This window comes from Pleurodeles waltl, chromosome 9 (assembly GCF_031143425.1).
Source record: "Pleurodeles waltl isolate 20211129_DDA chromosome 9, aPleWal1.hap1.20221129, whole genome shotgun sequence".
NCBI classification, from domain to species: Eukaryota; Metazoa; Chordata; class Amphibia; order Caudata; family Salamandridae; genus Pleurodeles; species Pleurodeles waltl.
In genome coordinates, this window is record NC_090448.1 from 233,626,142 (window position 1) to 233,642,532 (window position 16,391).

General features: G+C 42.5%; 1 protein-coding gene across 1 annotated transcript in view; it reads left to right on the top strand.

The window, feature by feature from the left end:
- Positions 1 to 16,391, top strand: part of NUP210 (nucleoporin 210) — a 462,103-nt gene that overhangs the window by 43,432 nt on the left and 402,280 nt on the right. Inside the window, exon 2 of the mRNA XM_069206618.1 lies at positions 14,908 to 15,044. Within this exon, the coding sequence (XP_069062719.1) occupies positions 14,908 to 15,044 (137 nt within the window). The remainder of the gene's footprint in view (positions 1 to 14,907; positions 15,045 to 16,391) is intronic.

Sequence of the window (16,391 nt, forward strand, 5' to 3'; positions counted from 1 at the left end):
TAATAGTGACCATGTCAGACAAGATTATGTTAATGTCCACTCACTCCATCGAGTATATCATCAGTGATCCTATCCGTGCATCTGACAGAGATGCCAGCGGTGATGAAAGGTTTTATCATTTCAGTTGCCTCTACATGGGTAATACATAACAGCCATAGCCGCAGTGCACTAAGATAAGTCTTCCTAATAATGCACAATTTATCAATCAAATATCAGTTTGCAAATACATAGGTTAGATTTCAAAGTGCAGGTTGACCCTTAAGGGTATCTTGGCACTGAAATAACATATGTTTATTGGTAACTAACTGAATGATTGCAATGGCTGATTTGGAAATTCAACTAGAAAATCAGTCATTCAAACATCTGCTGATGAGTCCTGAAAATACATGCATTTTCTTCTCAAGTACATGCTTTTGAATTTTGATACACACATATTCATTCAAGAATATAAAGGTGTCTATTTTAGCACGGGAGAACAACTTAGAGGTAGTTGGAGAGCTACCAGTAGCTCACAAGCTACTTGTGGAGGAGCCTGGTCTGTGCACATTAATAGTACACGTGACAAGCAGCTTGTATTTGGGAAACAAGTTAGTGGATTTACTAAAAGTAAAAAAAAATAAAAAAAATATATATATATATATATATATATATATATATATATATATATATATATATATATATATATATATATATTTTAAAAAGTACACTTCTTTTGTTTTGGCTTGTTGGTGTATTTCCCCTAAGTGAAAAACTGGATTCTTCTTTAAGAAGAAGATGAATATTAGTAATTCAATCAGATCAGCAATGGTAGAGTAATCCTGTGTCATATGATCAGTGCTCCTGTCCCATGCCTAGAGAAATGTTTATTTGTTATTGGTACAGACCACATGCTATTTCTAGTTGTGTAATTCCAATTAATATGGGTTACTAGCTGCTACTCCGGGGTTGGCTTCTCGGGCGCATACTTTATATACCTGGTTGTTTGATTCCAGTTTCTATGGGTAGCTTTATGCCACTCCTGTGTGGACTCCACAAATCATACATCATGACCGGTTATGTAATGACCTTTCCTAAGGTTGCCCCCCTGCCATTCCAGTGTAGAACCTTCAGAGCACTTACTAAAATAGGTTGTAGAAAACCCATTGCTGTTGCTTGCCACCTGCTACTGCTGGGCAGACTTACCAGAGCTTTATTTGTTAGCTGTTTACTATACCATAGACTACATATCGAAGGTTACAGGGTATTCAGATCGGAACAAGCTGTCAGTTCTAAGTTACAGAACCAGAACATTATAAAATACAGGAGCGAATGGGACTTCAGAGCATATTCCACCACTGATGAAGGATTGCATGTTGGAGGACGGGAAGCTGACTGGATTCTGCCATAGGCTGCTCCACGATAGAAGACATAATGGCTGCAGGTGGGGTGAAATCATTGAAAGTGCTACAGCACAAATATGATCTGAGTTCAACACATAAATGTTGGTAGCTGCAGCTGCACCATGCTCTGCAAGCAGAAAAAATAGATTGGAAGACAGTGCACTATGGTAGCCCTCTTGAAAATATGATTCTTAAAGCAGAGATGACCAGTAAATTGGTCTCCCAGTCATATTGCACCATAATAAATACCAAACTTAATACACATATAAAAGATTTTTGGCCCCATGGAGAAAGTACAGAGGAAGGCAACCTTAATGCATTCTATAGAAGTGGCCATTAAGTCCAAAACTGAGGTTAACACAGTGGAAAATCCTACACAGCACTTATACAATAGTGACACTGGGTGGGTGAGGGTGCATTTATACACCCTCTGGTTTTGCTCCCTTATCTCCTGGTACTGGGCCACCATTGTTGAAGAGACTGTCCTTCTGTCCTAGAGACTCCGCAGTTCATCCTGCTGGGGGTCCTGTGCGATGTTGACCTCATGCGAGCCCACCTCTAGTGCTGTAATTTGAGATTTATGTTAGCAGAGAGAGACATTGCTGTGCTGTGGGACAGGTCACAATTGTCATCTAAATGACAATGGCTCAGGTGCTGGGATATATGTATGGTGGCAAAAAGAGTGGCCTACACCAACTGAGGATGCCCCAAAAAGTTTTAAAGAATATGGAGCAGGTGGAGACAGAATGACAGCTTGGGACAGTGAGGGGTGAAAAGTACTAATTTAAAATTTATTTCTGCCACATCAGTGGGAGAGGCCTGGTCCCTACACCCTGTAAGGGCAAATGGGAGGGACTCTAGTAGATGGACATAGATGTACAGGGCAGTCGAAATAAACTATTAGACTACAGTTATGCCATGCTGAAGGCTTTGTGTTCTGTTTCAATTACAATGTAAATGGGTTTTCTGCTTTATTAACCCTTTTGCTGCTAAGGCCCATACCCCCACCCTGCCAGTGCTAAGCCTATTTTTTGGGGTGCTATTTGGAGTAGGTTACACCTGGGCATTCATAACTTTTTGTCAACATAAGCCATCTATGCCAAATTTGTGTCCTTTTACTTTCCAGCATCCTGGAGATTCTAAAGGTACTCTGGGTTTGTGGATTCCCTGGAGCAGACTGAGAAATTAGGCATAATCTAGGTAAAAACATTTTTTTTTGGGGGGGGGAGGTAGGAAAGAGGTGCTGCGGAAGAAAGTATCTGTTTTCTTGCAAATGGCATCAACGAAAGGCTTTCAATGTTAAAATCACCGTCTGCCCAGCTTTCACAAACAGGCCTATCCAGAAAAACAATTGTTTTAAACACAGTTTTGACATTTTTCTGGGAGCTAGCCCATTTTTCCTATTTTTGTGCTTTCAATCTCCTTCCAGGTTGTGGGGGAAACGGGTGTGAAACCCATGGTAAATCCCGGGAAAGCTATACATGTCTGACAACTAGACAGAATTCTGAATTCAGCAAGGGGTCAGTTGTGTGGATCCTTCAAGGATTTCCCAAAGAAACCAAGTATTTGTATTGAAAATTAGTAGGAAAAAATTGCCATTTTTGACAATGTTGTCATTTATAATTTCTCATCACGATGGCCGATTTTACATAAGCTAAATACCATTACATCTGCTAGACATTTCTGGTTTTGGGGTTGTATGGGCTTTGTGGGTTTTCCAAGAACTCGAGGTACCCAGAGCCAATAACCGAGCTTCTCCTTGCAATGGTTTTTTTTATTGTGTAGCAGGTATAGAGAAATTCATATGGTAAAATGTAAATAGTAAGAAATAGATATCAAGGAAACCTTTAAATTTCCAAAATGGGCATAGGTTATTGAGTTTAGAAGGAGAGGTTATTTGCACATCTTTGAATTTGTGGGTACCCATGCTAGCATGTGAATTGGAGGGAAGTTCTCAAAAAAACCTTATTTCTTATTATTGTCTTAGATTTGGGAGGTCAAATGCAAAGAACTGCAATTGGTAATGACAATTGTTCTACTATTCTGTGTTTCCCTAAGTCTCCCAATAAAAATGGTACCCCAACTGTATGGATAGGCCTAGTGCCCACGAAAGGAAACAGCCCAAAACGCAACATGGACACATCACATTTTTTCCACTGAAAACTGACTTGTTTTTTTTTCCTAGCTGTGGATTTAGGTGCTAGCTTAGCCGGCGCCTAGGGAAGTCTAGCAAACCTGTACATTTTTTTAAAACTAGACACCCAGGGGAATCCAGGATGGGGTGACTTGAGTGTCTGTCACCAGATTGTTTTCCCCAGAATCCTATACAACTTTCAAACATTGACTAAAAACACACATTCTCCTCACATTTCTGTGATAGAAACTTTCTCAGTCTGCAGGAATCCACAAAATTCCTACCACCCAGCATTGCCCAATTTCTGCTGATAACATTGCTGCACCACTTTTGTGGCTGGGACGGATCAATCCAAGTGCAATGGGAGCCCTTACATGGGGATTCCTGTTGACATCGATTGGATCCGTTCCTGTCGCTGGCACTAGCCCCAACTACACAAGTGGTGCAGCATTTGTAATGGAAGAAGTAGGGCAATGCTATGTGGTAGGAAGTTTGTGGATTCCTGCGGATTCCGGAAGTTTCAATCACAGAAATGTGAGGAAGATGTGTGTTTTTAGTCAATGTTTGAGGTTTGTAGAGCATTGTGGGTAAGACATTGGTGTGGGATGCCTGCGAAGAACACCACCCTGGACTCCCCCCAGATGTCGAGCTGTCTGAGTCTGGTAGGTTTTTTCAGGTGTTCAGCCTACCCAAACCCAAAAAGTGTAGCTGTTCTCCAATGCAAGTGGGATAATAAACTGAGTTAGTCAACTCTCCTGGCCAATTTTTTGAAAAACAACATCCAAAAAAATCAGTTGTCCTCTTTCTTGCCATTGGGATGATATGCTTTAGTCAGCAGAGGAGCCGAAAGAGTGTTGAGATGTTAGGGATGAGGGTGGGGCCCAATGTTAGGGTGGGAAAGACCCACACTATTTATAAAAAATATATACTGCTGCCATACAGTGGGATTTTTGCCCCATCTGCCCATGGGAGAGGGCAAAAAACGATTTCCCCATTTTTATGGTGGTGGGGGAATGGCCAAACCAATGCCGAGCAGCCCCGACCCTATAAATAAAGACATTAAAAAAGTAATCCCTGGTGTCTAGTGGGCTTTCTATCTGCCCCCTCACCCTGGGGAAGGCAGATTAGTGTAACTGCCCCCATCTGCCCCTCTGGGGGCAGAAAGAGGGTTTCCCTTTTTGTGGGGGATGGTGGCAGCTCACACCTCTACAGTTTAAAAAAAAAAAAAAAAAAAAAAAAAAAAAGTAATCCTTGGTGTCAAGTGGGCTTTCTGCCCTCGAGGTGGGGTGATGGAGGTAACAGCCCCATCTGCTGAGGGGGGGGGGGGGGGTAATGGGGATGGGGCAGAAGTACAGTGTCTCCATCTTTATGGGGGTAGAGGCATGACGATGCCCATGCTGAGCTGAGGGGTCAGATGGGTGTAAATGTCCCCATCTGTCCCCCTGCACCTGGGGGTGGGTGGCAAAAAGACTTTCACTTTTTTGGGAGGGAAGGAGACCTGGTCCTACCCCTAGAATTAAAAAAAAAAAAAAGTAATCCCAGATATCTAGTGGGCTTTCTGCCCCAGGGGGGTGTGGTCAGAAAGACTGTTTCTCCATTTTTGGTGGGTGGGGTAGGAGCATGGCCATGCCCAAACTAGGCATCCTCACTCCTACAAATAAAAGAATCCTTGGTTTCTTGTGGACTTTCTTCCCCCCTCCTGGGGGAGAGGGGGCAGATGGGGTTAATGGACCCCATCTACCCCTCGGGGGGGACCAGAAAGACTGTGTAGTCTACATTTTTTAGGGAGGAGCAGAAACCCTTGCCCAAGGGGCTGCTCCCTTCTCCTTGGTGTCTAGTGGGTGGATTCCTGCTTGGGGGTTGCCCTCCTGCGGTGATCCCCCAAGCAGAGATCCACCAGATAAAGGTACCATTGGAAAGAGGATATGCTGCCCTTTTCAATGATACGTCCCCTGTCTGAATAGGTACTCCGGTGGGGGTGTTGAGATAGCCCCCCTCCTCCAAGCACTGAGAAAGTAAAATAAGCAAAACAGCTCATTTCACTTTTATTTTCATTGAAATGTCAATGCATCATTCCTGCTGAAAAACTGAAGTAACCTCTGGGGCTGGGAAAGCTAATTTCTCCAGATGAATTTCCTGCCTTGTGTGCCCGGACAGCTTGGAGCCATCCTCCGCACTTGCCCACTGTGACTGGAGAATTGAAATACACTTGTTTTTTTCAAAACCTACTTTTCATGTCACTCACAACTAAATATTAAAGTAACAACACTGACTGGACATTGAATTATTGTTATTGTCTGCTTTGCAGAGTTCTGATTTCTCTAGCTTACACCACCTTTGAGTAAGCCTTAGACTGCTCTTTGAACCTGCCCTGAGAATTCAGTGCTAAAAGGGTGTGCTTAATGCTCAGTTTAGACCCAGTAGTAAGGTTAACCAAGAGCTTTGGCACACCCCTTTCTTGATATTGCTTACAAGCATTTGATTGTGCAGCAGTTGTGGTTGGCTACCTGTGCAATCGTTATTTTGCTTATATCTGATTCAGCTATTTTTAACATGGGCCGTCTGTCAAAGATTGTATGTTGGGGGCTTTGAATGGTGGTCTTACCTCATGACACATAATTGGAACAGCTTTTACACAGTAAACACTGTGACAAATTTGTTAGGATGGGATTGTTCATTGAGTTATGTGACAAATTCCATAGCAATGTGAGTTACATTGTATAACACCTAGATACCATTTTAAACAAAACGTTTTCAGGAGTGTGTAGAATAGTCTGGTTTTGGTGTGTACATGTATAATTTTATGTGTAGTATTTAAGTGTTTGTGAGTCAAAGTATCTTATATTTTCAAAATTAAAAGCACTGCTTGAACATTCACTTATTTTTGGGTGATTTTTAGAGGTCTGTGTTTCTAACTCTTAAGTATCGAAGTACTTTGCCTCAGTACTGTGAGAGATTCACTTGTTACTCACTTTCGGTCTAACATTGAGGTTCCCTGGGACAGGAGCGGCAAGAGACTTGTTTTGAAAAGCTCCCATCACCTAAACAATTTCGACATGAAGTGCAGTGAAGGTGATTTGGCATTGTTCAATGTGGCAGAAGAAAACAGCCATGTTACTCTCAATGCCCCCTTTTGTTGCACAGTAACCAAACCGCTACTGTGCCGGTCCCTACTGAAAGACTGCAATAAGGCATATTGCTGTGTGTGCCATTAGAGCAGGGTTGGAACAAAGTGGCATGATGTGGCTGTGGGCTGTCGATTTCCAAGATGGCTGCTGCATCAAAACATAGTATAGTGCAGCGGTGTATGAAGTACGCTGGTTGGCTGTGTGTGAAACAGTTGAAAACAGATAAGCTGCAGTTCAAAACAGATGTGCTCTGCTTCTTTCTAGCCTTGACAGCTGCATGCTTTGCCCAGTGCTACCACTTCTATTCCGTTGTATTTGGGATGGCAGCATTAGGTGGGGCTCTGTACTGTGCATTTCTGCTTGTAAAGTGTTTGAGTATGGCACTTTTTAGTGATTTTACAAATACGTGTTCTTTAGCATTTGTATGGTATAGTCTGTTGGTGAACCAGCTGCTCCATGTCAGGGTCACTGTAATGCATACGCACACTGTGTATGACGGGCCCTTTGCAGCAAAGGAGCATTACATGCACTCACATGCAGGGGAGCTGGAGTAGCTTTAAGGTTGGTGAACGGAGACTGGCACTAGCTCAAGAGAATGTTGATAGAACTGCTGTAGAGCTGTTCAACTGAGGCCAGAGGCAGTCTCCGAGCAAAGGATGAATGTGTACACGCACGGAGGTATCAAAGGGGAAGGGGCCGAGACTCGATTCCCTAGTGTAGTAGGTGCTTGGTAAACGCAACCATTTTCACCCATGATATTGAGGTCCGTAATTCATGTGGGGTGGTGGATTTTGTGGGTTGGTCACACAGCCAGAGGTTTCTGAGCACAGATTCATAAAAGTAACAGTCTCTAACCCACCACATTATGGAAAGCAGGCTGTTGGCTCACACGTGAAGGGATAGGATTCAACTTACAAATGATGACTGAAGCATTCTCTCAAGAGTAAGACTCCTCCATTGTTGAGCTAGTGCACAGCATTTCTTCATCAATGTCCTCAACAAAACCCGAGGGGAACTGTTAAATCTATTATGTTGGAAAAGCACCCCAAATGTCATCACAGACATCCATCACGCATCAGCGTGACCCCCCCCCCCCCTACCGGAAGCGCTTTCCCACCCCTTACAAAGTACCAGTCACACATCACCGGGCGCGTTCTTGCACCCCTGACATACTGGCAATCTTGCACTACCTACAGCACTCTCTAACCCATCAGGGTAGCAGCCACATAGTCTTGGAAGTACTCTCACACCGCTAAAGAAGTAGTAGTTGCACATTATCCTCAATTCTCATTACCTACACAGCAACAGTCTGACACTACTGACAGCACTGCAGCATCCTTCGCACACTAGCAGACTCCGACTACATAAACATTGTCGCACCCTTCACACAGTTGCCCACTTTTGGAGTGCTGTTATTGTCCTCAGAAATGTAAAAGCAAAGCCAATAGGGCTTGCTGACAACTGGAAGAACCTCTTCATTGATTGGTGAAGTTTTTTGTGCAGTTAATGGGTGAGTGGGTGAATGCAAGAATGAGTCAATGGGTGGATGAATAGATGCACAAGTGCATGGATAACAAGCCCTGATGCTTTTCTTTTTGCTTCCTTTTTCACTGTCCCACCAATGTACACTTATTATTTCACAGTTGCCTTTATTTACTTCCCTTTCCCCAAAGCCTTTCTTTTCAATAACTGACATGTTCACGTACTCAGGTGCTGGGGTCAGTGCTTCTTCTGTTCCCTGACACTTCGCCTCTTTCCTAGTTGTGCGGCATTCACACCTGCTCCATCAGATCTTATTTAATGTGCGGCCGCCTTTGATTGGTTTAATTCTTATTCTAATAAACTTGCTAGTAATACTTATTTTTAAAGCATGTTGTTTTCTTAGTGTGCACTATTTTTATATTCATGGCTTTCATACCTTTTTCCCTTGGAAATGTTTACCCCTTTTTTCAATAACTATTTCACTACCGACCAAGCAGATAAGTGAAGATGTTACTTAAGGGCATAGAAAGCTTTTTATTTGTATAAAAACTAGATGAATCTCCTGGGTATTTACTCTCTTAAACGCTTTTTCTACAACATCTAATGCACTCTTTAAACAACTGAGCAATTCGAGTTTAAAGGGGTATTTTATTTTAGACAAATTGATTTGAGCTCATTGCTCCTGTCAGCAGTAAAATAGATGAATGCAACTGTGATCTCCTCGAACGTCCGTGGAGTCTTTGGCACATGGGAGAGGCACAAACCAGTTCACTAGTTTAACTATATTTAGTGAAGGGCCCTCAAGTCATCCTATCTAGAAAGCTTTGGGACTGCAGTGAAAATTCACCCAAACATTGCCTTCCCCGACAACTAGAGAGAGAAAAAACATCCAATTAGTAATGATACTCTCCAGAGAATGGGGTCTCCCGGAAAGTAATACAAAGACTCTAAGGAGAGTACGACAGGGAGATTAAAATAGCAGAGAATATAATGTACTAAAATGTTCCTCTCCACAGTAACCCCAAAAACTGAATAAATGCTCCCCCTGACCTGCATCTATATAATAGCAGATCACCACCCAGTCCCCAGGTACTTACACTAGGGAGCCCCAGAGGTGCCCTTTCAACATTCGACATGGTCCAGAGCCAAGTCTCTCAAAAACGATTTGCAGAATTCGCTTGAGAAAAAGTAGAGCTTTCCCCCATCTTCCACTCCGTCTCACCGTGTACCCAATGGGTGCTACGATCCCATTCACAACAAATTCTGCTCTTATATCCATCAATACTCTTGGTGGCCAGTATGCTTAGGGGTCAGATCAGGAAAAAAACAATAAATGCTTTCCCATCTCCCCAACACAGCACACTTTTCATCTGGTCATTGGCTTGAACAATCCTTTTTTGAGGATCTGCCATGTGCAGAAGTAACATTTTACTGTCTCCATTATCCTCTGCTTTTTTCACGTTTGCAGCCGAGTTGATAAATCTTCAAAATTGCCTTGTGATCTGCATTGTGTTGCTAATCTACCACATAAAAACAAAGCTCTGAAACACTGCTCAGCAGATCATTGGGTGGTATCTCAGCAGACATCCCATTAACCAAACATGAGTGCTCCTTCACCAGTCATCAGGGGTCTCATTTTTGTTTGGACATCAATAGTATTTTTTGGGAAAGAATTCTGCTGTTATAAACCCACAGCATTGCCAGTTACGTGGCCCCTACATGATGTCTTCTGACCTTCAATCCCGTCCTATTCAGGTTGAGCATTGCAGCGCGCAAGCGCTGCTTTTCTGATGTGTTGCTATCTAGGTGGGATTTTAACCATGCCCACCTCCCGCCTATCACTTTCACTCATTCATGGGCTTGCTTTTCAAAAATCCACTGATAAATACTTTACGCTTGTCACTTCTTGGGGCAGTTTTGTTACCGTCTTGGCCATCGACCCTGTGACATGGATAATTGCATGTTTGCCATTAAGTTTAACTGCAAGCGAACTTCTTTTTCTTTTTGTGTCTCTTCTTCGTGCTCACTCGCATGGCAGCAATAACCCTGTGAATCGGCTTGCTTATGTCAACTGTTTTACTTTTTACTTTCAATTTATGTGGCAAGACAAGTCCAGTTAGGAATTTACAATGCCAATAGCTCTAACTTGACCACACACGAGGCCCATTGGTTTGCTCTGTTGCTAGATTTCTGCCTGTTAATTAATCTCTTCTTAAATACTTTGCATTCTTGCCTCAGTAGTGCTTGTTTGCTGTCTTAGGACCGAATCGTCAAGAGCACAGTGCTTAATTTGTGCTTGTTGTTTCCGGTGCTGAGCACCGGCACGTATTTTTGAGGGCCGGGGCTTATTCTTCTGCCACAAGCATTTGCTGCGAGCAAAAGACACATATGAGAAAGACGGATGAAGGGGAAAACGAAAAAGCGGCACAAAGAGAGAAAGTAGAAAGCTGCAAGAGTGAGCTGAAGGGGCAGGGAGTGGCTTTATATGGATTTAAGAGGCCCGAGATGGCTTCAGGATTACGCCGCCTCAGTATTCCATGTTCACACATTTAATTGCAGCAGCTGCGTGTTTAAGAGGAGGGCTTTGGGCACCGGCAACTTTTTATTTACAAATTAAGCACTGCAAGAGCACTCATTGACTTAACTGGGGGGATGGGCCTCTCTCCAATTGTTCACTTGTTATGTCTTTCACCATTTCAGAGGCTGAAACCCGTATGCTAGACCGCAAATTTGAAGCTTATGCTGTGAAGTCTTCCTTAATTTTTGCTTCCCCACGTCACTAAGGATGTAGAAGCCAGGGAAACACCACTGATAATACTATAATTGTTACAGCAGGGACTGACTGCTCTGACTGCCCACGCTCCCCCTGGGGTCACCCATGAGACAGTGGTCCATACGATGCCTCTTTACTGTGTTTTGCTGCCCTGATGTTAGAGGAGTTCTGGATCCCCAGACTGTGTTTCCTCGGCCTGCTCCGCACACGTACACTGTTTACACAGGGGCATAGCTTTGAGGGGGTGTGGGTTTAAACACCCCCAACCACACCTAATAAATGTATTTTCTGGTAAATAGTTGGATACAGATGATTTTGGTCTGACTATGGTGAAGTCACCCGGACTTTAACATACACACAAAGTACACACACCCCCTCCACTTTGAAAAATCTTAAAAAATGTTTGTTATATTACAAAATCTTGTGTTTTCCCCCAATTAGTACCCATGCCAAACCTTATTCCTTTTCTTTCCATTGCCTCTTAAGACCCTCTCATGCACCCTACTTGTCGTATAATGTTTTTAACATTATATGGCAGCGTGATTGTTGTAAAAATTTGACTGTCGAACCCCCCCCCCCTCCCCCCCCCATTTTACTGACCAAGATATGTACATGCTTGTGTTTACAATTGACAAGTGTGATTGCCACAAGTATTGGATCATTAGGGAATCATTTCTATTGTCAATTTAATAAAATTCTAAAGTCAGGTAAAGGTAAGGTGTGCTTGTTTGCAGAGGGGACCACGATTAGCGATTTCTATTTTATAAATGTATGAAGTACGTAGCTACCCAGAAAAGGGTTGCCTAGTGCTGCTTAGACTAATAAAAGCCTTCATTAGTACCAGGAAGAAAATTAAGAGTGAGTAAATTTTGAGCTGCTTATGTAAACTCCCTTCCGAATGGAAACTCCCCTCCGTAGGGCTGCTCTGTAGCTAAAAGGAAAGAGTTCTAGTTTCAGAGCTAGGTATCTAAACGAGCGTCTGCCGATCCTGGCCTGGTTATATCTGGACCCGTGCCAGTTGTAGATAGGAGCGTAGCTGCCTAGTAGAGTCTAATTTGGCATTTAAGAGAAATAGCACCTAATTGCAACAAGGCTCTCTAGGTGAAGCATAGATCTTTGAATTGGATTTGTGTAGCAACGGGGAGCCAATGAAGAGCTCTCAGTTGGGCATCGCTATAAGAGTGCTTTTTAAGTGTCCTGTAATGCGAGCAGCAGATTGTTTGATGATCAAGAGTCCATAGAGGAGAGGCGGCTTATTGGTTCCCAGGTACAGCACATTGTCATAGTCCAGGCATAAAGTAATCAAAGCCTGGACTACGGTCTTTTGGGTGAATGGGATAAGTGCCCAGAGGAACTTCTTATACATCTGAGAAGGCCAAAGCAACAGGCTGCCACTGTGTTAATCTGTTGCTTAAACTTGAGCTAGTTGTCACTCCAGATGCCCAAGTTTTAACCACCTCTGTAGGAACAGAAACACAGCCCAGGTCTGCCGGCCACCATTGCGGCCAAAGGGTTCATAGCTAAGAGTGAACGAAAAAGATGATTCTTTATTTAGTTGAGCTGCTGGGAGATGATAACCTAGGTGCAGTCAGTTGAAAGGTAAACTCATTCATTAAGGCGTATATACGCTGAAGAGTAGGCTAAGGATTGAGGACTGAAAGAGCATAGGCAGGAGTTGCTCTTCGAGTTCTGAAAGCAGTTAGACATTGAAAAGCCCATAGCGTGAAGTTTATTAGGAAGGAGATGGACTTTTAACCAGCACAAGGCAAGATGTCACTGTGCTTGGAACTCTATTTAGACATTTGTGCTGAGTTGTGGAGGGCGTATATCTAGAAGGACGTATAAGTGATATTTGACGATGAAGAATGAAAGTCATTTTACCACGACACTGAAATGGCTGGGCACTTCTAGTTGGAAGAGTTTTTTTTTTAATTGTATTTTTATTTTGTTATTGAGGTACATCCAGTAACTGTGGAACAAGTGGTAGATTTATTTTTTTAATTCATTTTACGTGTAGTGTGTTCTTAATTATTACACCGTAGTGTGAGTCGGACGTCTTGGATTCCATTGCATTAAACTAAACTTAGTCTTTAAATGTTATATAGGTGGGTTATGTACCCGTAGGTAGCTTTTAATGCGTGCTGATTCATCTTGTGTGCACATGCTGATAATTGATCCATTGCCTGTCTAGACGTGTACTTAATCATATGAACGGGCGCAATTTTGGAGCTGGTGTGAAATTTAGAAACGCATAAAAAAGTCTAACATGTATAGGAAACTTTTGTGTAACCAATCCTGGGGAATTTAATCGTTTTTCTATATCAGGAGGATACCTTTGGTACTTCTCGGTTGAAGGAGGCACGTTGTGGCTGTTTAGATAAGTTAGTTGTTGAGAGGAAGCAGATTGCTGAATGAGTAGGTATGTTATAGAGTGTGTGTTGGCCCAAGCCGCCTGCATGGATGGGAGTTGGTACATAGGTGTACATAGCTAATCATGACCAGTAAGCTTCAGCAGGTGAGTAGTAAAGTTATTATATCACTCCCGTTGCATTTTTTTTCCTTGTCGTATACCACTATAAACAAACGTGGCCAAATTCCTTTGGAAACAAGTGTCCCAATAAACACATTTGCAGAGTTGTTACTACAGCGCAAAGAAAAAAATCCCTTAGTATAATGTATACAACATAAACAGACGTTGTTCAATTCCTCCATGCTGATACCAGCAGCAGTCCAAAAGTCAGAAGGACTACATAATGAGACTTTAACTTACTGCATTGATTTAACCACTTGTATTCTTGGTCTGAATAAATTACATTGCAACATATACACTTGGAAAATCAACCATTTGACAATGTTTGAAGTGGATGGTGTATGATTAATAAGTTGAGGGTCTAACAGTGCTCTTAACTACAGGATACATAATGCATTACTGATGTCAAAAACTTAAGAGACGAATGTGACCATTCAGACTGTTAAGACGCGAAGTTAAGAGAATTCAAACTCTTGTCATTCACAAAATGCAACAAACAACAGATTCATATTTAAACAAAACACATGGGGACGTAATGAAACAAATAACGTCTTGTATTTTGTATTTGATAAATAGGGTTTTCATGATAAATGCCACTGTACGAGAAAAGCTCTCGCCTTTACTGTAAGAGTAAACAGCAAACGGCGCTCAATATTGTTTTAATACTTTTTTTTCTTGTTTTAACTGCAGGACTTATTATCCCACAATGCAACATAGAGGGGTAATATAGGACTCATTTAGCCGTGACCTAGACCTTGGAGGGCCTAAACTAGACCATGTTGCCTTATTTTCCAAATTTGCAGTAAATACAAATACGCCTTTTACTTACCAGCCCTTGGAGTGCAGCTCCTTATTGATTTTCGTGGATAACAAACGACAGGGCCTGCCCTGAGCAAGCATCAGCTTGTCGAGTGCAGCACGATTTGAGCCTCCAATGCTAATCTCCCTCTATATCTCCATCTCTCTGTATGTCTCTAGGTCTTTGATATTATCCAATGGCCTCGTCTGTCTTCCGATTTTGCCATCAATCAGATATTAAACATGAAAAATAAGTAGATTACTGTTAGTGTTAGTTTATAAGCCTTACTGCATTCACCGATTTCCCTGCTTTCACCTGTGATATCTACCTCTGCCTCGTCACCTTTTTCATTTTTTTACTCTGCTGTCCCCTACTTTGGAATGCTCAGCATATTCCTGACAAACTACCTTTCGCTTGAGGTACTCCTAACCTTCAGAGTTTTGGGTTGCTTTTTATGTAGTTCTGTTTACAATTTTAATTATTTGTTTCACATATTTAATACATTTGTGGCTATCAGTTCTATATATAGTCTATATATTCTGAACAAACTAGATAAGAGGGAGGTAAAAATTCAATAAAATGTCAGGATTGTGGGAATGGGCATCTGTTGGATTAGGAATAAATGTGTAATTTGCTTGTTATTGGCGCACACGCAAATTACATCATGAACTGTTTGTTGTAGGTCCTCCACAAGACCAGAAGTCGCCAGCATAGATCCCCTGGATTCGGATGAACGTCAGTGCTCCCAAAAGGCATTTGTGCAGGCTCGATCGTCACAACCAACACGTCTGACCAGTATCATCTTTGCTGAAGATACATGTAAGTCTCTGTCTATCGTCAATGGCTGTGCAGTTAGGTAAACTCTACTTTTATAGGACAGTGGTTTAGTAACCGTTGTCAAGTTATGCACACATTTGAAAATGGGGGTTTGTTTCAAACAGACTCTGGGTAGTTAGCTCTAGACACAACTGTGTTTAATTTCTGAACGCACAAAATACAACGAATATAGCACATACTCTTATTTAAATCATGATGGACTCCCAGCATTCACTTCTTTTTTTTTTTTTTAAAGCTTAACGGACGTTGCAATGGCTACATGAGGGCCAATAAATTAGAGTGTAACATTTTATGGGTTTTTTTGTGTCCCTCTTTGTGACAATATTTATCAGAATAGAAACTCTTTTATCTTAAAGCAAGACAGTACCTTGTTGAGAATTTCAGGTTCCTAAAGCCAGCATAGTCTCCCTAATTCCACTGTTGTATAAGTAGCTCTCAGTAACAGAAGAGCTTTGTACATCATAGAATTAATATGTAATCTTGCTAGCCTAAGGAAATCACATTAGGCAGTTAATGGATGTTACCGTATTTCAAATTTCGAAGGAACTAGTCCCCCTTTATGAGAAATGGGTTCAGTCTATTTAATCTCCTTGGATTTGTCCCTTTTTGTGGACTAACTGGTTTATGGACTTGTGCCAAGAAAGCCTCACTACCTGTCTCTCACTCACTGTAAGCTCTTGGGCAAGGGCCGCTCCCCAGGAGGGGGAAATATTTTTAGGCCTTTTCTGCCCTCCTCCCCAGGGCAGATCGGCCTATTATAGGGGGGCCCAGAAACCCCTAAACACCAGGGATATATATATATTTTTTATGTTTACTTTTGTTTTTTATATATGGGGTGCGACCCCTTAGGCAAGGGTCACTCCGCTGGGGGGCAAACTGCATTTAGGCCATTTCTGCCCACGTTGGGGGCAGATTGGCCTATTTTTGTTAGGCAATCTGCCCCCAAAGGGGGCAGAAACCACTAGACACCAGGGATTTTTTATTTTTTTTGTGTCAATTTCACACAGGGGAGCGACCCCTTAGGCAAGGGTTGTTCCCCTCTGGGGCAAATTTATTTTAGGCCATTTCTGCCCCCCTTGGGGGCAGATTGGCCTATTTTTATTAGGCCGATATGACCCCAAGGGAGGCAGAAACCACTAGGCACCAGGGATATTTGTTTGTGCTAATGTCACGCAAGGGGAGTGACCCCTTAGGCAAGGGTCGATACCCTAGGGGGAGGTGAGGGGGGGGTTATTTTAGGCCATTTCTGCTCCCAGATCAGCCTATTTCGATTAGGCCAATCTACCCCCGGGGGGGGGGGCAGAAACCACTTAGGCACCAGGGATTGAT